The sequence below is a fragment of the Xylocopa sonorina genome, chromosome 1, assembly GCF_050948175.1.
Source record: "Xylocopa sonorina isolate GNS202 chromosome 1, iyXylSono1_principal, whole genome shotgun sequence".
NCBI classification, from domain to species: domain Eukaryota; kingdom Metazoa; phylum Arthropoda; class Insecta; order Hymenoptera; family Apidae; genus Xylocopa; species Xylocopa sonorina.
Window position 1 is genome coordinate 16,799,971 of NC_135193.1, and position 22,442 is coordinate 16,822,412.

Below are 22,442 nucleotides of genomic sequence, written 5' to 3' on the forward strand. Positions count from 1 at the left end.
AGAAAATTCGTACGGGAACCGGGCGAAAACCACCGCCACGTAGCTGCGCTCGCTAACGATTGCGGTCGCGCCTTTCTAACGACTCACTGTGTGCCCCATCTGCAAAATCGCATTTGTCCCCAGCTATTCCTCCTCGTGCGATTACGACTTTCGAAATTTTTCCACACGTACCAACGCTTAACCTCGACTTTTATTAACCCAACGTCAATTGTATTCGATCCAAACGAATTCTACGCATCATCGCGGCCGTTTGCATCGATCTGAATTGCGACGCGAGTCATGTGTTCGCCAAAAACAGATGAAGCGAACCTCGCACTGGATCCAGCCGCTAACAAAGCGATAATCACTTGTCCCGTGTACGTCACCAGTTCTTGCCCTCGAAGCCGCGACCGATTTAATCGCGAACCATGGCTGATGCGCCGCGCGCTACGTGCATCGAATGCGTCCGCCAGCTCCCACTGAGAACGGCAAATGAGACAGCCCGCGAAATCCACGGGAAATTAAGCGTGCACGCTTTTTACCCGCGCGTCCGCGGCTCCGGGCAAATTGAAATTGTTTTGCGAACCAGCGGACCGCGGGGCAGGGCGGTTCTAACAAGAGCGGGCGCGAACTTAACGCGCGCGGAGGAACGCAGCGTTGACGTTAAACTGCGGTAAATTTTTCCAAAACCGGCCGCGCCACGCGCGGCAAATTCTGCCGGGTAACAGTTGCGGCCAGCCACCGAATATGTTAATAGCTGGGAAAAACGGAAAAGGCTGAAATTAGAATTGCCGAAAATTTAAAACCGCTCCCATCCACTAGACTCGAGCCGTTTTAATTATCCGCGTTCCCCGCGCCCCGTCCATGATTTATTCCCCGTAATTCGCCGGTTTTACACAATTAAACCGTTCAACCGCTCCCTCGCCTCACCCCCTCGAGCCTCCTCCGGGTAATGAATTCTATAAAACTTTGCAAATATCGGCCGTGTCGGTCGGTTAAAACGGTCGTAAACGATCCGTCTGCCAGGCAATTCCCCGTGTTTCGCTACGCCTGTTTCTTCGTTTCCCTTGTTTCGGTAAATTGCTTCTTAAAAAGCGGGAAGGTTCGTCTCGTTAAAACGTTGGGAACGGCGGATCGCCGGCGTGTTTCTTTGAAAAGTAAGACACCCCAGCGGGGGAGAAAAAACGCATCCCCCTCGGTAACAACTATTGAACCGTCGTTCGTTCGACTCGACGCGTAGTCGAACGGCAACGGCGACGTATCGACGACATTTAATTATACCAGCAGCGGAATGTTTCCTCCACCTCTCCGGCTTGTTCCTTTCCCAATTACGAATATAACGACCGCGCCAGGACGGAGAAGAGAACGGCACGCGTGAGTGAATACAGAAAGATTGTAACGAGATAAACGGTGGTACGAGTCTCCGTTAATTGTTTTCGGAATTCGAATGACTGCGCCTCGTGGAGCAATTCTCTTTAACCAGCTACATTACTGAACCGTTTTCTCTGTGCTCGCGCGGGGTGCCCGCAAAAAGTGTCGGAACCTTCCCGTTGCTAAGCGCCAATTTCGGATACAAAAACGTCATTTGCTAAAGTATACTGGCACGGTATAACCTACAAATCCCCGGTATAAATCAACCGATCGGTACTATTCGCGATCGATAGCACAGCCATTATCCTCTCGGCTATTATTGCGGAAAATCCTACGCGTTTTCACGCACCCCACGCAGAGTGTCGTCGAATTTATCGATGGTACGCGTATAGAGCCATCCGATCGCATAGCTTAAATGGCGCGTGAAGGGGGATGAAATCTTGAAAGCAATAATATTCGCACTCCCCCCAGCCTGGGGTCATCGCGCGGGAGGCGGCGGCGGCGGCACTTTTTCGTCGATAATCCTCCTAGCAGGACGACGACGTGCTCGAGAACCTGTACCAGACCCGGTCTATCTATTCGCGTGTCTGTAGGGTAGTTTATTATTCATTGAGCTTGCATCCCCAACGCGGATAAACGGCGCATTGTTTATGCATTAGCCTACACCCTGCCTCTGGCCATCTCTCGATCTGGCCATCGAGTAGATCTCGGCCTTTCTCACGCCCACGGCCCCCGACAAACTTTCTCGGCTAATTTCCGTCTACGCGGTTAATGCGTCACTGTGATATCACGCGGTTGATCCGCCTTTATTCGCGACTACATCAATGACGTATAATTGAATTTTTCTGCCTCAAACTTCCTGTTGCGCGATTACAATTGGCTTCAGATAGTTACACGAATACAGTTACCGTTCGTTCGTTGGAAGCTGGAAGTAATTCGCTATCCAACGGTGGACTCTTAACGATGCTTCTTACGCTTTGGCGCTAATATACTTCTTGCATAAGAGAAATGTTATTTACGAGGCGTTCCGCGAGCGGGTAACGAATGAATCTGGAGCGAAAATTGAATTGGAAGAAAGCGGCGACGGTTTTTCCGTCATCGCTCGAATCGGATTCGCCGCTGATAAGAACGGAAGGCGATTAATCACGAATTTCTGTCGCGGACAATCGGACTACGAAATACAAGCAGAACAAGAGGAATCGAGACCGGCTCGTATGAATAAAATAACCATTAATTCGAGCCTCCGCGCGCGGAGGAGCAAGTGATAAAATCCGAAGCGGGGCCAGCGGCGGGGGCAATTTCGAAGGGAATTCCTCGTTCATCGTCGAGCGCGCCCCGGCAGCAGCCCGAAAACGTAATAAAGTTAACGAGTGGTCTAGTAACTTGAGCTGCGCGCGGGCACTTCAATTTCCGCGTACGAGTGCCGCGGCGACGTTCGCGCGACACATTTTCACAGAGACTTTCGCCGATCTCGGTCACGGAACCGTTTTCAAAAAATGCACTCCAGGCTTATTAGACTCGCAGCCAGCGCGCAGTTCAGTTCGCCGTTTGATGGAAATCGTTTCACAAGAAACGCTGTCGTCGGTAATTAGAGAAAGTGCCTCCAGTCCCGGAAGCGGATGGTTTTCCCGGGGCTCTCAGTGTGAATAATATAAAAATTGTATCTCGAAAACACGACGCTTCGATGCTACTAAAGTGCGCGGATTTAAATCTGAAAGAGCCTGGATTTCCGCGGGAAATTGAAATTAACCAGCGCGAGCGTCGCGAAATCGTCTCCTCGCGGGTGAAATTTCAAACACACCCCTCATCGCGGAAACCCCGTACCACCGTCCGTAGTTCGAGATAAACATACGTACTTTATCAACAGCGTAGTAGCTGCCGCGAGTAGCCGCGAAACTAATATAATTATCGCTTCAACAAGTGGTAGCGAGCGTGTACGTTCGCGTATTCACCGCCTGGTACCGCGATCGTATCGCGATCCTCGCGACTCCACCGAAAAACTCTCGCGGAAGGCGCAACAAACGGCCGATGATAGAATCGAAACGCAACGGCTGAGTGAGTAAATAATCAAGCTACCTCGATGAATACCGTTGCTTAACCGCGTGCAGCTTCACGAGTTGACCGGGGAATTTTCTTTCGGCCTCGACTCCCTTCGAACGTCGCGTTCTACCAGCAACTTTTTTGCAACGGGGGCGTACGCGCGACGCGGTCGCACAATCTGCCTCGAAGCAGCTCTTGGCAAAACAATAGTTTCGACCGGTAATCCCGGGCTGTGTTTTAATCTGAAAGAACCCTGGTACGCTGCTGATTGCATTGCATAGTAATCTTAGTTTTTACCGTATCCTGGGATTGCCGGCCAGGGGTACCCGCCTGCCTCTCTCTCTCTCTCTCTCTCCCTCTGACTTCTCCGTGTATTCCCTGGGCCGCGAATGATATCGAGGTCGCCACGGTGAACCGCATTATACACGCCATCGCGTATAATCCCCTGCAAGAATAAGGACGCGAAGCGAATCCGATGGAATCGGCTAGGGTAGAGAAAGAAGTGTCGCGGTAATACCCGTCCGACGACCCTGTCATCGACCGGGTTTGATAAATCGATCGTCGAATCGCCGATTAAACTACCCTCCGTCGTCTAGCCGTATCTATCCCATTTCTGTTTGACGACACTTTGCTCGCGAGCTGCACCGGAATCGATTTTACGACGAGTTTACCGAGGTATTAAAATTTGCAATATTATACAGACCCGTCTGTAGTGGATATCCGCGTTTAGAATTTCTATTCGTACGTTGTTCCCAGTCTCGAATAACACGGATGGTGCGCGCTGGATATTCGCGAGTCGAATCAATGTGTAGATAATATCGCGAGCACTTGAGCGTACTACCACTCGATTGTTATTTATCGTCGACTAAACTACTTCGGATACGTACGATGGTAACGTTCGAGTAATAGTTGCGAAATAAAGATATAGTTGTAACACGGGTTCTTAGAGGAGGAGTGGTAAAGAAAATATTAGAAACGTGTGTGTATTATAATTAAACAAGCAGCCTGTTCTCGAGCACCGCTTATTCCTCGACTAAAGAAACCGCGATGGTGGAATGGTGAATGCTCGTGATATTGGTTTTTTTCTCTCGAACGTAATCAAGACGCAAGTGGCACTCGAACAACTAGACGGCGTAAGAGGACCTTAACGGAAAGTCGATGTTGAGGTACACGATAGAGAACAGGCCAAGCCTGTCCGTTCCGAGACCATGCATCGATATCGGTTTTCAATGGAACGGAAACACGAAATACGCCGGTTGGAATTTCGTCCATTAAATGCGATGACGAATATAGGAATTGAATTTATCGCGTTCCGCTTTCTATTCCGACGACCGGGGGCTTTCTTCCTTTCTTCCTTCTTGTTTCGCGCACCGGTTATAACGGTGCCTCCTCTGGAACGTAATATTACTCGATAAATTACCGTTACTTTACGAGGCAATACCATTTTTCTACACAAAGAACCGCGTAATGGAACCTTCAATCGCCATAATTTCCATGTATCACGACCGAGAATTATTTTCTCAAAAGCAATCGAAACCCAATCTACCGACCGCTAATGTCGTCGAAAACCTAATATCAACGAAAGACGATGGCACGATAACTTCTGGGTACTATAATACTCGAATCGTCTGACGCTTTTCGCCTATTTAACAGGATTTAACAGGAAGCACGGAGAAACGTTCATTCAAAACGCAGAGTTACATCGAATCGAGAAACGAACAGCTGTCACAAATTTCGCTGTTCCATCGTTTCGACGCGCGCACGCAAGTAGTACGTATCAACGTTTCACGCAATTTACGCGTTCGATCTACCCTTAAAAGGGATCCTTCAATTCGAGCCGCGTATCAGACTGGAAAAACGGCTCGCTGAGAGGGGAACGACGTATTTAACGAAACGACAGACGCGTTTCGTCGGAGATAGGAACTGTCGAGCCGAATGACAGATGCGAAACGAAGTTGTATAATTACATTGTTACAATGCGTACACATCGGTCGTCGGTCTTCCCGACGGACTCGTACGCCTTGTTTCCAACGCGAGCCTCTGTTTGTACAGATTTCATTACCGCCCTTCCCCGGTTTCATAATTACGGGGAGGATGGATAGTCGTTAATTATACAGAAAACCGGACAGCGCCGTTCGTTTTCGCCGCTACGCTACCGCGGCGATTCGTAGCGGCTGGATAAAATATGGATTTCAACGGATCCCACCTGTTCTCGATAACGTCCCCCTCTCCAACCGTGCCTCGGATACAGACGAACGTGTTTTAAATTAATCATCGATCGAACCGTGATTCCGTCGGAAAACTGTTAAACTTTCGGATGGAGTGGAAATCTGCATGTAATCTGCGGTTTTTATGAGAGGATCTCGAGTGGAAAACTTCCGAGCCACCGACAGGCGATCCCCGTCTCTCTCTCATCCTTGTTATACTTTGACCTACATACCTCTGTCAGTGCGAGGAAAAGTTTCATTAGAGTTGATGATCTTGATTTCGATTATTTCACTTGTCTCGCGATGGAACGTCTTCGGGTGCTCGGGTTCACCGAGTGGATACATTTGACCCGGTTAACCGCGAGGAATAAAACTCGGCCGAGTGGTATAATTGCCAAGTATCCTGGTTTACGGCTCGTTTCGCCTTCGACGAGCTGTTCTACGCGCGGGATGTTCTTAAAATACGCGAGATTTAATCGCGGCCGAGCGATCGAACGGGAAGGAAATGGCGGACTCACCGGTGCTCTTCGCCGTCGGCGATGCGGATGGCTGCGCGCAGATAACGTGTGCGCCTCCCAGGAGCGCCAGGACGACGCGAAAAAACTTCATACTGACCATCGTTGCCTCGCTATTCCATGGAACTTCTGAAACAATCAACAGAACGGCAATTGAAACAGGTGCCGCACTTCGATTTCAATGGAACTGGGTAAACAGTCGAGGGGATTGGAAAATATTTCGCCCGCGTTCAAGTGGTATTCACCAGCTCGCAAAACATTTAACAATGGGGACCGTGTTCCGCTCCGTTCCCGTTACTGCGATTTCGTACACATCGATACTAATTTCCAAACATTTTGACGAGCCTGTTATTAGCGAATCTTGTGCCCGGCAGCTAGCCTCAACGCGGATACATCGATTATGCATTAGGCTACTTCCTGCATCTGGTCGTACCTCGATCTCGCATTTACGACCACCAAACTTGCCCAACGAATCCGCTCGCTATTCCACATCCTCGATTTACGATTGTTAAAACTAATTCGCTCCTCGCTGAACTTCTTGTTTTTATTAATCTTATCCACCGCTAATCCAAGATCGTTTCTTGGCCAAGCTCCGCTTCATTCCCCGAATTCGTTCAGGGACCCACTATCTCCACAGTTCAGAAGTCCTCCCGTCCCTCGAGTCCAGCGCCAGTTCTCATCCCCGCCGGCTCGTTTCTCGAGCAGCATTAATATGCTTCAGTCAAACCCTATCCACGCTTCGTTACGTAGCTTCTTAGGCACGATAAGCCAGCGAAAGAGCGACGAGGATGCACCAGGTACGAGCAAATCTATTTCAAATTCTCCAGCGGCCGCTTCATCCCTACGGTTCTCTAGGCCTCGTGGCCGAGGTGTTTTCGCCAAGCCTCACCAGCGCAGCATATTAATTTCCGATAAATCAAGCCTCCACCACCTTCATCGAGAAACCCTCGAAGCGTCACAGCTCCAAGCTCCGTCGATCCAATCGCTGTATCAGAATCTCATTTAACGTAGAAACGGTTACTACTGCTGCTTTATTTTTCTTGCGTTCCTTCCCGCGAGTAATCGGCTTCTCCAGTAACCGAATTGAGCAACGCAAGCGTTCGTTCACGCTCGTCATCTCTCTCCCCCTCGTTTATTTTCTCCCGTGTACATCAAGCGGGTGGGGGAATCGTGGAGTTCGGAATCGTAGATTTCACTTAACGAACAACGAGCTCGCGAAGATGTGACGGTGGCGGGGAAGAGGTCGAACGATTTTCGAACGGGGTAAAGCTCTTTTCACGTAGCGAAACAGAGTTTTTTCTCGCGGTTCGAGAATCGACCGTGTGTGCCATTGTGCGGTGGAATAAAGGCGCGAGGCAACAAAGAGAAAGAGGATTTAATAAACGTCAAAACGCGCCGATGAAAGGAGGGAAAAGGAAGCTGGGTGGGCGTGCGCGCGCGCGCGCGTCCGCACGGGCCAATAAAATTTTTGCAAATGAACTTCCAACCAAGTTGGACGGTCGTTCCAGAATCTCGTTACGCTTCTAACTCCATCCAACCCTGGCCACCGACGGGTCGTCGCTCTTTTTCTCGCGCGTTTCGCGCAAACACCGTATTTTTCAACCGCTTTACGCGGATACGCCCTCGAAAGTTCGCTCGAGCACGAGCAGAACCGACTTCGACGCGAGCGTTCCGTACACGGCTTGTGGACATTCGCGTTCGTGACGAGTTTACTCGACCAGCTACCTGACACAGCACCTCGCACGAACGATGAATGCAAGCCGAACGATTTATCACGCGACACGTGTACGACGTGGGAAGACAGGTGCGAGCGAAAAATCACGGCCGCTCCTCCTCGACGCGAAGAGGAAGAACGCGCGTACACTTGTACGCCATCCGCGCCTTAATCGACGAGCGGGTGTAATTCTGTACACGGCCGTTCCGTATAACCAGTTGCGCGGTTCTACCTCTTCGCGATGTGTGCAAACACGGTAAAGGATGTACGCCAGGAATAAACAGGGGAGCACCGGGAGCTGTCTCGCAGCCGCGAATGTGGGCCAACTTCGTTTCGAGATCTACGAAATCTCATTTTCAACGGCACGATTCGATTTACGGGAGGGAGGGCTGCGCCGGGGAAATAGCGGCGGAAAGAGTCCGTTAATGCGCCATCGCGATCAAAGAAATCGATGAGACCGATCCGTGATCGTAAATCATGGCTGAGCGAACGCCGGGGGAAAATAAATGTCCTGTCTGACTGGCGTTGAAAGACTTTGCGGCCGGGAACAATTTACGATTAAGTCGTGTGACGTATCGAAGGAGATCGCGTGAGAATATAAATCTATCTCTCTCTCTCTCTCTCTTTCTCTAACTCGTCATTCTATGCGAGAGGTTTACCTCGCGGGGAACGCGAACGTTTCACGGTTGCTCGGTTTATCGGGATAAAGGGAATTCATGATTAACGATTCGAGGGGGTGGGTCTGCCCAAATCGTTTAATCGTGTAATCAACGATCTCGAACTCTCGTGCTCGCGAAGTTCATTCCGAAAGGAAAGTTAATGCGGGGCCTACAGTCGCCTACTAACAACGTGGTACACTTTTTAGGGTACGCTTTGTTGTCGGTTTACACGTTCAGTTTCCTCGCTCGTAACAATAAAATGTCCGCTCCTTAAATTATCGCGTGGACTTTATTCGTGCCAGGGACGACACGCGAGCATCGAACGCGGACTAAGAACGAGGATAACGTTCTCAAGGAGGACGCGATAGTTGTTTGAAAAGCAGCAAACGACTCGGTGACATCGTATATACCGCGTGCCACTGCGAATTCGAGCAACCCGTGAATAGGGGATGACTCTGCTCTTTGAAGCGTGCATTTTTCTAAAATATTCATGCGCGTGCCCGCTGCAGTCGAGTCGGATACCGGAACCACCTCTTGTATTACCGTTTTCAAGTAACGAGAGAGCACCAGTCACGAGATCGCGTTGCTCCTCTGCTAACCTCTAAACCGACGCAACGTTAAACTCGCGTTCTTATTCAACAAACTCATTTCCACCGTCTATTTATAGCGAAAAAGAGGGAACGAGCGAGGGCACATTACTCGCGATGCTCAAACGAGTTGGTAAAGACTGCGAGCATGGCTGCTTGGATCGAATAAAAAAATCAGGGGTTGAAATTCGAGAGCCCAGGTAACAACGCGGCGCTGGCGAACCGCGCAACCCTGCCACGCTTCCGTGAACCTGCACGTCAACGCGTACATCCGCTGCACGCTGCACGCGGATAGCGTTCCGATGGATTCCTCGGCAGGGTATTCGTACCACCTTGGCGCAGGTTTCAACGTATTCGTTTACGGGGGCGGGGAACACGAGAATACACCTGGTGCGCCACGCGATACGTAAGACGAGTTGGAACCGTTTTTCCTCGTAATTTCACGGTGCCGCTGCGTTAAACGGCGTAATCAGTGCATCGAAACGCGGGCTCCGCCAGCTAGACTTAATGCAGATTGCTGTTTAAATGGGAACAATCGACGCCATTATCGGGATGGATTTGCGACGCGCGGGGTAATTTGCGGAAGCGAAGTCCGTCCCGTTTCACCTATTGTGCTGATTGTAGCGCGGATTACTCGATACGGTAAAATCGTTGATAATATCGAAGAATACCGGGAGGCTTCGATGCTTTTATTTCGATCCCCGTAAGAGGACGCGCGTTTCAGTGTTAATCGATCGTAGAAAAGCACGCGTTTCGATGAACACTGAAACGTGTTAATTAACGTCGAGTGCGTTCAGTGGTACAAATACCTGTAATTTTCTTAGTCTGAAGTTACACTTTCTGTAAAATAAGCAAGATCACCGGAACCATTTTCAACGGTATTTTACACAGATTTTGGTCGCGATGAAACAGATTTATCGATCAAAGACATAAAGTTAATCCCGTGCCGCGCTCCTATAAACAGCGCCGTTAGATACAGGTAATGCCGCTGTAAAATTCTGCTACACGTAACGCGCTGTTTATTCTACCATACTATACGGACAATGTAAATCGCTTTCGGCTAGTGTCACACCGATGTATTGCGTGCGCGGATGCGTGGGGCTGGGATCGCGCAAACACGCGATCCTTCGTTGCAAAAGCTGAAAATCAACATGGATCCTACTTTGCGCCCCGCGTCGTTATGTTTGTTTAATGGACGTCGCATCTGCATATCAACCTGCCCTCCGACCGTTTTTTAAATAAAACCGCGCGAGGGAACCGCGCGAACTGGCGTGACGCTAATGGAAACTAATCAGCCCGATTATTAGGATCCATTGATAAACCTAACGAGTCAATGTTGCACGAGCGGCGCATGAATATTTCTCCTGTGACTTCGAACCGTTCGATATGAATATTTATCGTAACCAGCGGGCAGAGATAAGCTTAGATGAAATTCAAATTTTGTAATAGACACGGAAGGCCGGAGGTTTAATTGGCATGTTACAGCCCGATACAAGCTGCGGCGAATCTGGTACGTCCTCGCGTGCGACAATGCAGCCCAATTAAAACGGGTCCTCAGGAGCGCCGCCTAATGATCATACGGTGAATCGGCGATTTTTCTCGATCGCCAGTTCCTAAAACTTCCGCCTTATCTTTCAAGTGACTTGCAACTTGCTTTCACCGGCGCCTTCGTAAAATGCTAATTACACCTCTGGAGAAACGTACGCTGTATAGTAAATGAAGATCGTATCCGCTGTCCGTAATAATTTCTTTTCAAATCAGTTCCCACCACATTTTTCGCGCATTAAAATTTAGAGCTGCCTTACTCTGGCGCCGTCCTATACGTTTCCATTCGAAATTGCCTATTACTATCCCATAGAAAGGAGCTCCCACGTCAAAGGGATAGAAGAGAGTAACGATGATTTCTCTTTTTTTTTTTTTTTCGTTCTCTCTCCCATCCGGAACAACGTTCCGTTCAATTTATCGCTTTCACTATTTCCAACGAATTTGAACAAGAGGGGGAACAAGATAAATGGTCTCGCGCGGGGATCTGCATTCATCGACTCGAAATTGTCGAACATGCCGTGGATTCTGTAAATAAGTTGATACGCGCCGCGTGTAAAATTATTATATCGGGCGTGGTGTAAGTCGCGCGATTTCTTACCGCGATACGCGCATGCAGAGCAAAAGGGTCAATGTAACACGCTCGCCGGCGCTTTCCGCGCGCGCTCGTAACTCTGTCAAATATACCTGGTTTATTACCCGGTTCGCGCCGTATATCTCCACCGATAACCATTAGCAGCATTTTTCTACCGCGACACTGAATATTGCGCCGTTAATAAATATCTCTCGACCGATTAAACGAGTCGCTGATATCCCAGCGACGCGTCGTCTGATTTGAACGATGGCTACCCGTCGAAGATACCGCGGGGGGCAGCCGACTGGTATCACCTATTTATTGTTTTACGAGCGATCGTAACTCGTGCCCCGCGAGAAGGTGGAAATAAACGTGTCGCGAACTTTAGAGTTCCAGGAGGATCAAGCGCGCTAAAGAGATACGGTAAGATCAGCAATTAGCTCGTAATCCTTAGGAGTCGTCTTACGGATTAATACGAGTGAGAAATTACCTAAGTACGGCGCGCAGTTAGAACGGACTGGTTGCGTGACATAATTCTGGAATACTTTGGAGATTCGCCGGTTGAAAGTTCACGGGTTCGAGGCCGTTCGAGGGAAGGGGAGAAAGGAAAAAGGGAAGAGGAACCGGTTTTAAATAATTTGAAGCTCTCGCGAGGTGCCTCGCGCGAGGATCTCGAACGATTAAACCAGCCACGCGACGCGGGATTTTTCGAGGCCGCGCATAAATTCACCCCGTCTAGTGCACTCGGCTAATAGTACACGTTGTAATGCGACCCTTGTTGCAACCGTGGTAACATCAGTCCCGCGTGTCGCGCATTAATCCACTTCAAAGTGGAAAGGACGACGTCACGCACAGAGTTCCACCAGGATGACGTACTGTTTCCCCACCCGAAATATAGGATTCCCATTGATCAGGCGGCGGCGTTCACTTAGCGGAGTCTGCCACCGTCTTTGCATACAGGCCATTGTCTGCCCGTGGCCACTAATGGGGTATTCGCGAGCCCGAATACCCCGCTCGCATGACAAATCTGCTAACCGGCCTTCGGCTCTGGAAACGTATAGAATCGTCGCGCTAGCGCGAACCCATGAGTGATTAGTTTGACCCGTTTGTGGCGCGGTCGGCTTCCTGAATATTGAACGGAAACGGGATTACATATTCCGTGGACGGTGCCACGGTTTTGCACCCTCGATATCCGTTGCTTTTTGCCCCTATTAAATGCCGCTCGCGCTCTAATCACGGCCACGCCTGTCCTCTTCATTCTACACCGTGTACACCAGCCATTTTATTCCCTCGCAAAATAATCATTTCGAATTCGATCGACCGGCAGAAACAAGCGCGAATCTATATAGGCGTCGCGATGAGGCTGCTTTATCAGCCGGATAGCACGATCGAGCGTCGCGATTCTACACGATGATACATTATGACGCGTAATTATCGATACAAATAGATCCGCGATATTATGAATCGTTGATACGACAAAATGTAGCTCGCTGTTATTGCTGGTTCGTTGTTAGATAACGGTTCTCCATTTTGATACACCGACGATAAACGAAAATGATAACGATTCTCGTCCGTAGAATAGAACAATATCGCGTGCATCTGAAAGTAAATGAAATACCAAAGGGTTTCGCTCGTGTTCGACGGAAGCGGAATCGTGGCAGAAATTGCACACGGCCCAAGTCGAACGATGACAAATGCCTGTCAGCAGGAAAGACTGGAAAACTCATTAACCGGAACAGCCGGTTGATGACTCCCAGCGCTATCACTATTATCGGAAGCATTCGAGTTAACTGCGTTCGAGCATCCTAGCCGTCGACGCTTGCTCTGTACACAAGCATAACTATTTCCTCTGAACCCTTTTGTTCGCCGAGCTGTTTCCTCGACCCTGCTCGCGTTGCCCGTCCCTTCGTACTTCCATCAATCATTTCAGTTTCGCGCTAGATTCGCCCATTATACTCGAGCCACCCGTCCCATCTACTCGAATTGAACCCTCGATACTCGAAACGCGAGCAATTTCATTCTACATCGGCTATCGATTTGACAAAACTTTTTCCATCCCCAAAGTGGAAAGTAAAAATGCTGGAGCTACGTCGTTACAAGCGTCATAAGTCGAGGAAGGTATTCGAACGTGGCAAGAGTAGCGAACAGTAGGATCTCGCGTGAAAAGGATCGTTTGTTTGCGTTCATTATCAGCGGTTAAAAAATTGAACACTCCTTCGCGGAAGTGATCGTGTAACAGTTTTGAAAATCGTCCGAGGAAATACAGACACGATCAGACAATTGTATTTACGAAGGGATTATTAAATAAATTGGAACTAAAATCCAATTTGCAGTTGCAGCGGTTGTTTTCGAAAAATATTTCACGACAGCACTGGCCGCCCGCGCGAACAGCAAATACTGCAAATGGATTTGGAATGGTTTTCAAAAACGATTCCTGGTCGGCGATATTGAATCTGTTTCGACTCGTTTCGTCGAGCGTATGTGTTTGCTGTTTTCGCGTTCGAAATGAGTGGGAATGATAAGAAACCGGCCGAAAAACTCTGTTTCCGCTGACAATAATCGGTGTTCATTCATGGCAACGTTCTTTCGACGAGAGAAAAAAGGAGAACAAGATTAACAAACGATCACTTCGCGGAATAAAGAAAATAAATGATCGATTAAAGGCACAGCTGTAGCTGCTCGAATTAAGCTTTAAACATTGCATATGTGTTTAACGCAAACATTCCTGTATCGACTTCACAGCAAATTACGTGCTGTTTAGCTGGCCGATTCGGCTCGCCAGTCGGCGTCCATAAAATATCGCAAACATTTTACGACAGAAACACTCGGCGGCTCGCTCGTATATTTGCATTCTGGGGCCGAGCACGAAGTTACTATTTCGATAAATTTTGTAGATGATGTAGACGCGATTCCGTCATGCGAACGCACCATAAATATTTGTCGAACATTTCATTGCGATGTACGGGAAGCCCTATCCGTTGTTCCCTGCATATTTCGCCGATACGTGCAACGCGTGTAAATAAAATTGAAATTTGCCCGTAAATAGAATTTATTAAGAATTTCCAATAAAAAATGTGAAACTTGTTGACTGCACGGCATTACGTGTGCCTGCATTTAACGCGGAAATTGCGACCTTCCGCGACCACCATTTCTTCCCTCTTTAAATACCGTCCTCTTCGTTAAACGTGGATTAAAATTTCCCGTTAAGGAGATATTTAATGCCCCCTTTGTTTCATCCTTGCCACCAAGATCGGAACTTATAAATCGGCCGCGATGCGTGTGGCGAAAAGTAATTAAAGTATCAAAGTATCCCGAACGACGGCATGACGAGAATAAATTTAACGTGGCTTCGTCTACGGGAACTAATAACGTCCCGCGGAAAGCAGCCTTGAAAGACCTAACGCAAGTTAGAGTATCGGTAAACTTTATCGAGAAAGTAGACCGACTGAAATTTTAATAAAGATCTTGGGAAGTTTGTCTTCCCTTCCACCCGACTTCCCTTCGGCATACGAATCTATATCAATCGAAATAACAATATTTCCATCCGGAACACCGTCCAACTAACTCCGTCCGGTTCCACCCTGCGATATTTCTACGCTTAATCTAGGCTAATACTACGGGCGGCGTTTTAATTACTCTTTTAGTTAAATCTTGATCAAACCAAGCCAGCCCGGCTAGCAAGCTATTACCCCATAATTAAATCCAGTTATAACACCGGCTCGAAACCTGCTAAACTTCATACGTCACGAGCAGACGCACCGAAACGAAGTCGGCGCACGTTAGCCTCGAAGGTTCGTTTTAAGGGTTTCGCTCACGAGCCAGCATCTAGCAGTTACGTGTCATAAAATCCAATAATAAAGCCATCGTACCGTGTTATCGAATCTCGAGCGAAAAAACGGAACCCCTTTACGAGGCCCGAAAACAAGAGTAAAGAAACCGTCGAACGACTAGTTGCTAGGTCGTTTCGCGTCAGAAGAAAAAGGACCATTGAACGGCGCAAAAAACTTACTTCCGTGTAAATCGTGTCTCCTTTGTCGCCTGACTGTCGATGTACACCTTGTCTACTCGCGGCGTTGAAACACTGGACCACGTACTGGAGCTGGTGACAATGCCACGAAATCAAGCGCCACGATTCAGGATGGAACTCGTGGAACTCGACGGAACTCCTTGTTCCGTGCACCCAGGAATCCCTGACCTCCCTACCGACACCTTTACCGGATACCTTCGTCACTTTTTCAATACCGCGGACGTTCCGCGGTTCGCACGCACTTTCTCACAGGCCCGTCGACCAGTCGACTCGAACGACGCGTACCAACGAACCTCGTTCTGTCGCGCGCGACCGGCTCGAACTTGAGCGTCGTTTCACGGTACGGGGCGATATCGAACGGCACACGAAGGATACGCGAGGATATTCGGGTCCGTGGCGATGAATCGAAAGGGCTCGCGCGGTACGGCACTCTCTTACTTTATCCAGGCGTAGTCGTATTTTTCTCCGTTGCGACACTCGGTGTAATTACGCTCGCGGCCCTCGAGGAAAGCTCGCCTGTGGGAAGGGGCTCGCACGGAAGGGAGAATAAAGGCGGTCGCCGTTCACAAGCGACCAGGTAACAAACTTTCGATTCCGGATCGATTCGTCGATCGCAGGAGCATCACTCGGCGAGACATCGCTCCAGGCAAGCTGGCGGTCGCAATTTTCCAAATATCCGACCTACAAATCATTCGCGCCCCAGTAACCAACTCGCGCACTTTAATTTCGTTTTGTGTTTCCTTTGCCCGTGATATTTTTCTACCGCCGCCCCTATATCTCCGCGGCCTTCCTCTTTTTTTCTCACCCTCCTCTCTGTCGCGCTTTCCTTCCGGGAACGATGAACCGTTCTCATTTATCGCCGATCGACGGATCGATGCCGCACGGGTCTTGCTCCACCGCTGGCATTTTCAACCAGCCAAGCATGATGCACCGCGACGAAGCCGGAACACCGCGTCTTGCATTGCTAACGTGATCGCCGGGGGGTGGTTCCGCTCGTAGATCGTCAAAGCTCGTCCGACGTCGAACGATTCGTCGATCCGTTTAACTGCTCGATCCGGATCGTGCTGGTTTCCATCGAACACGACGGAGATCGTTAATAAAGAGCGGGACACGCTCTGGAACTGATTAGAAGGATCCCAGCACGGATACGTGCGCGTTCCGCGGAACGATCCACACGACTGTCGTTTCGGCTCTCTCGCGCCTCTTCGACGGACGACCGCTTCCCCTCTATTACGACACGTAACGCGGAACAAAACAAATCGGTAAAATTCGCGTCGACCCGCGACGACCACCCGGACCGCACAACAAGTCCCGCGAGACTCGCGATCGAAACTCCTCCTTAGAAATTCGTGGCGCACGGAAGTGACCGCGTACCAATGCTGAAGATGATCACTCGCGCCGTTTCTAGAACACGCCTCGTCGATCCGTTGGAAAACGCGTTCCTGGAGTGTCCTCGTAACGATTGCAATTGCGTATTCCTCGTGCAACGTGCGCGTCCGTTTCTTGTCATCGACTTTTCCATCTTCACATGCTCGACGATCTTCTCCAGCCACGGCGCCCGTTCCCTGGACGCTTGTTTCGCCTCGCGATCATAGGGACAGCCGGAAAGTATCGTTTCTTTCTGTTTACTTGCCGTTTTATTTTCGGTGGCGCGACTCGCAAATAGCTTCACGACGTGTTTCGGGGTGTCGCGCGTGAAAAGGGGGTCGAAAGCGTGGCGGAATCGCCAGGACGGAATCTCTTTCCCTTTCCTCGAAAAGTAGTCGCACCTTGGCGGGGGATGCGCGCGCGAAACCACCACGAGTGATGCTGGGCTCGGACTGGAGCCTCCGGCGCGGCGCTAGCGTCGCGACTACTCGGGCCAAAGCGGAATCGCACCCCCTACACCCCTCCTCCTCGTGTCCACCACCCCGATCGGGCACGGGGTGGAAGCAGTGGCGGAACCTGGGGGTGAGTCACCCTTCACCTTATTTTTATGCATTATTCCGAAACTTTTCTTATTGTTCTCGTACCAGGCAAATGTTTGGAATATCAGTTTCTCCGAAGTGTACGTTTACCGTTTCGTTTCCTCTGCGTGGGACGTTCGATGCCGTACCACCGGTTATTAACACTTTCCGTGCCAGGGATTCCATAGAAATCTCTTCGGGTATTTATACATAATGTTTCATCGATGGTTGCTCGTATTGCCTGAAATATACCGTTCGAAATCGTCGCGCGTTCAATGCGTTAAGAAATGAATGACGCAATTAATGTTAATAGCAGTATTTCGAAGCAGATTTTGCGGAAAATCCGTACAAAAAGGAATATTAATTCGTAACGAGCATAGGTGGCCGACGAGGGCGATTGATGTAATATAATAATCATGCAAAATAACTGATTAAGTTGATCGATGTGGACGCACTCAATGAGTTCGTGGAACATTGAAAAGCCATTAAATACCCACTAGAAAATGTATGTTTATTAATTTACCGCAAATTTAATGAACTGAGCGGGAACCTACATCCGATAATGGTACAATTTGTGTTAACGTGGTCCCATAATTTATGCAATTTCACACGGGCGTCCATTAAAAATGATTGAGCAAGTATAAACGTACACGCGAAACGAAAGCTGTCCAAGGCAAACGTGGCAGAGCAAGCGAGCCACGAGTGAAAGTTGAAAAATCCGATGCGAAGCAGAACACGTGTCGTTTCTACGTTCCTGGACGCGGTGGATATAAACCATTCGGAGTTTATTGTAAAATCTTGGCGGTTCTTAAGGTTCCGAGACTTGACCGCAGAAGTATAAGTGAGCCGCGGCTAAACTAACTTTCCACCGGAGAGTTCAACTTAAAATTAAAGTTTAAAGACTTATAACTTCCTAACGTGCCCGGGCACTTGATCCCAGTGGGCGAGGATAGTTAACTCGATAGCTCCTATCTCTAAAATGTACCAGAGCAACGACGCCCCCCGTAACTTAGCAACAATATCGCCCCGTGTACATAATAAATTCGCGCGTTCCCAACAATCAACAGACCGAGCAATTGCCTGGCATAAACAGCCAGCGCAAATAATAATTTTACGGACTTCACCAAACCCCGAATAATATTGAACGATTCTACGTTCGTTCGTTAAACAGTCGCTATTCTGCAAACATAATGCGCCGTGCGCGTTACCGCCTCTCGCGCGTACCTGCACGTTTCCGTCTAAATCGCGGAAATGTTTACGTCATTTACTCCCCCGCTCGTTCTTCCCGTGCTTCGTTTTCCTTTTCACCCGCGGAGGAACGAAAACCTGCGTAAGAATTGCCCGTTTTTTTATCGGCAATCGCGAAATATTCGACGTATCCGCGCGGCGCTCGCCTGCTTCGCGGGACCGAGTTAATTAAAACGTGATATCAGATATCGGTTCGAACCGCGTGCGAGACAGGCGCAAATGGAACGATCGCGCCCCGACGACGTGGCCAGGCAAAAGGTTGATGCCTCGCGCGAACTGAGCAAACCGAAGGAATAACGATTGCCGTTACGACGGTGGCCAGTTATTGCTCGCTTTGGGTTCGCGGGCTTAAAACGGCGCGTGAGAAGTGAAAAAGAAATAGAGAAGGACTGGTAACAATAACGAGGACACCGACCCACATCGATTCGTCTCTGTCCGTTCGTTTGCTTCAGGAATTACGTTTTATACGACGGTCTACGCAGGGGACATCAATTTCCATGCTGCGCCGCACTCCTCGCGGCGTAACACCGCCGTGGAAACAAAATAGCCGAGTGATCCATTTATCGAGCTAATAAAAATGCCCGGTGAGATTGTAAAATTTTACTTGCGAATAAACGGTACACGAACACCGCGCGACGAGAAAAGTTATCGTCCGGTGGAACGGCTCGCGATGCTTCCACGTACACCACGCGTCGTCTCTTCAAACACTTTGCGACGCGAGGAACGATCGCCGTGGGAACGCGTGAACCGATCGTTTGCCAAAAATCGAGCGCGCGATTGACGGTGAACCCCGTGAATGGAAGGAAAGAAGGCGTCGATTAATTCTTATTGCCAGGGTCAGCCAGACATGGAGGGAAATATAACGTGACCCGATGACCGTCTGATCTGTACTCGTCGAGACGGAGACTGGCTATCACGGAGTTCCACTCTAGAGGGACAATTGGCTGACTGGTCGTCCGTACTCTCGATTCCGCTTCAATCGGATTTGTACAAGGTGGCCATTTCGAAACGTATCTCGTCGAGTAACCCCTCTTTCTTTCGGCTTCGTACGTCCCTCGAGTTCGCTTCTCGTACACTTCTCGAATTGAGGCGAAGGATTAGTCAAATCGTTTCAGCCGTGATTTATCAGAGTTCTAATTGGAATGCATGCCCCGGGTACAGGCAGCGATCGGTACAAGTGTATAGCACGATTGTACAGCGCGCGGTGCAAGGATCCTTCGACGCGCGAATCTGGATTGAGAGGAAATTAATTAAGATGGCACTGTCCGGGATCAAGCTTAGGGGCCGCCCCTTTTCGCACTCCCAATCTACCGACTTGGGCAGGAACATTCCATGCATAGCTTGCGGCTACATCTCAGCCTGCTACATCACCAAATCCGTCCCTTCCACCGCCTTGCACCCTTTGCCCCCAACCCCTGCGCACCATTCCCCCGTTCATACCCGAGCCTGTACACGATATAGCGTGTCCGTGTACCGTGCACAATATACCCCGGCTATGTGTACACATAGTTATGACTATGGATTATATTGCCAAAACTATCGATTAATACGTATCGACAACAATAACGATTCACGTCTTCCGCGTATATAGCGTGTTATACTTCGTCAGATTATTGTGGTCCACCGAGATCAGATATCGGAGAGAAAATCGTTGGTGGGTATTGTTGAGAAGCGTAGATTGTTAAGGTTCTTGAGTAAGTTATAAATTCGACGAAGCAAACGTTCGTGGCTCGAGTGTTGCTCTAGCCGAGGAAAAAAGGAGAAAAACTAAAAAGGAACTAACAGGAGGAAATTCTCCGCTGGTCGAGGGGTATCTCGGGGAAATTTTAATTGGCATCATTAGACTCGGGCGAATAATTAGCACTTGAACGATCGGGGGTTTAATAGCGCGCCGGGAACACGGTCTTTAGGGTCTTTTCATAGCGTCGAGTGAACGCTGCAAAACGCTACCCGTGGCTACGTTTACTCTAAACGGGGGCCGATGAAGTTTCATTATGGTTGCTTATTAATCCCGATATTAATATTGAACCTTTGGAAAGTTCGCAACAAACGCTACTGGAATTTCAACTGCCTCGCCCCCGTAAAATGCGACGCGTCGTCATTAAAAGGCTCGCGGATTCGAACATTTTTGCGCGTGGCTCGTGTTTCGGGACCCTGCGTCCAGAGCATTGTTCCAACTTTCGCCCTGGATGAAGCAATATGCTAGCCCGTCCCGGGCACCAAGAAATCTCTACCTGAGGGTAACAATGTTGTTGCACGCTGAATACTCCCTCGAGTGGAATATAACAGTTGCATGAACGCATAATAAACCTATTGTCCAGGGTGCAGAACTTTAATTAACTTTGACGGGAACCAAGTTCCCGTTGCTGTTGTAATCGCTTCTTGTTCCGCGTGCTCCTAGGCGAAACGTAAGAAAATCATCTGCGCGACGTTCGTTCTTGTCCGGTCGATTTTAATCAGCGAACAAGGGGCAGGGGAATTTTGATCGCGGGACAATCGTAAACGGCGCAGGCTCGCGTTCCAAAATCAAAGAGGCGCACCGGTTGTACGAAAAAAGTCCCCGATCCAATCGACGGGGCTATCAGAAGTAGTGATTAAAATGGTGGGGGGTTGAGCGCTTGGTCGGCAAAAGGGGTTGAAGGTGGCTTGAATGGTCGTCGACGGACGGCGACGGGGGGGTCTCGTTTCGGGCTTGGGGAAACGTAGATAACACTTCTTACCCGAGGGACTTCCCGCGACCCCAATCTCAAGTCAGATATTGTTCCGAGCTTTGAAAGCTCAAAAGAACTTGTGAAAAGGCATTTCATCCCGATTCGATGTATTATACTGGCCTCATACGTATTGTACCCGGCCAATCTCCCCTTCGGAGACCGGAAACGGGTGGTGGGAAAGTATCCAGAAGTCGAGATTTCCGCCCCGTAATTTATAGTCGTTACACGCGTCATACGGAGAAAGCGGCGCCTGACGGATGAAACAGGTTGGCGGGGAAAAAACAAAAGGGCGGAGGGAGAAACGCACCACTTTGCCCGGCATTTCGAGAACTATTATGGGGATTCAATGGAGTGGCCCTCGAGTTTATCACTTAAATCGCGCCGTAGCCGAATAGTCCCGGGTAAAACCGTGGAAAGGAGCGTTTCTGGGGTCCATAAGGTATAGCGGAGGAGGACAAGGGTCCGAGCCACGCGATAAATAAATCTCGAGTGGTGCACCGGTAGCCCGGCGTTGGGCGCCAGAGGTAGATAGATACTGCTTTCACTCCCTTTAACAGGCACGTTGGACCGGACGGTGAGGGAGAGAAGTTGCTTCTGTATGTTCTTCACGGTGGCACCGTTCACTCGGAAGGATTTAGGGGCGGCCTTGTAACTGTACGATACGAGCCTCCTCGAACGAGTGCAGGGAACGTAAAAGGACTCCGCGGCGGCGGCGACGGCGGCGACAACGACGAGAGAGGGCCTGCTCGTGCAGTAAAGAGGAGGAAAGTGCGCGTCGACAGGCGGCAGGCACGGCGAAATGGTAAGAAACTACTTGACGGGGTGTAGTTACGTAATAAGTGACAAGTTTGTGTACTTGTTCGATCGTTGGATCACTTATGCATGGTAACGCCGGTCCAAATAGCTTCGCGGGTGCCGCCACCTTCGAAACCGGAAGTTACCGCCTCGTGTAACGTATTCGGATTTACGCCAGAGATTACGTAACCGTGAGTAACCTATGCGACCCCGCGTGAACCCCTTTCGCCAGAGGTGAAACACCGCTATCTTTGACATTCTATCTGCATAAGGAAGCGACCGAGCTCCCATGGTCCCTTTTTGAGTAACGTCGACGAAATTGCTAAAACCTCGTTCGGATCCGTCGGGTTACTTGAATTCGCATCGCTTGGATTTAAGTAATTCCAGAGCACTTTACCAATGCAAACCTGTCCTCTAATTGACTCGGAATACTGTTTCAAGCGTCTACGCTTGTCCTCATTAGTCGAGTCGGTTGTCTACGGTTCGCTCGAATTTGAGTTAAGTTTAAACTACTTTACCGATGCGCG

At 49.4% G+C, this 22,442-nt stretch overlaps 2 protein-coding genes across 4 annotated transcripts in view; one reads left to right on the top strand and one right to left on the bottom strand.

The window, feature by feature from the left end:
* LOC143432660 (zwei Ig domain protein zig-8) overlaps positions 1 to 15,329 on the bottom strand; it is a 123,003-nt gene extending 107,674 nt beyond the window's left edge. The window contains exons 1-2 of one of the 3 annotated variants that reach the window (XM_076909453.1): positions 15,198 to 15,329; positions 6,116 to 6,241 (exon numbers count right to left, since the gene is read on the bottom strand). In XM_076909453.1, coding sequence (XP_076765568.1) covers positions 6,116 to 6,215 — 100 coding nt within the window. In that variant the 5' untranslated portion in view covers positions 6,216 to 6,241; positions 15,198 to 15,329. The remainder of the gene's footprint in view (positions 1 to 6,115; positions 6,242 to 15,197) is intronic. The other 2 variants (XM_076909462.1, XM_076909471.1) reach the window with 2 other exon arrangements.
* Positions 1 to 22,442, top strand: part of LOC143432677 (lysozyme c-1) — a 242,395-nt gene that overhangs the window by 80,740 nt on the left and 139,213 nt on the right. The gene's annotated exons all lie outside the window — the stretch shown is intronic.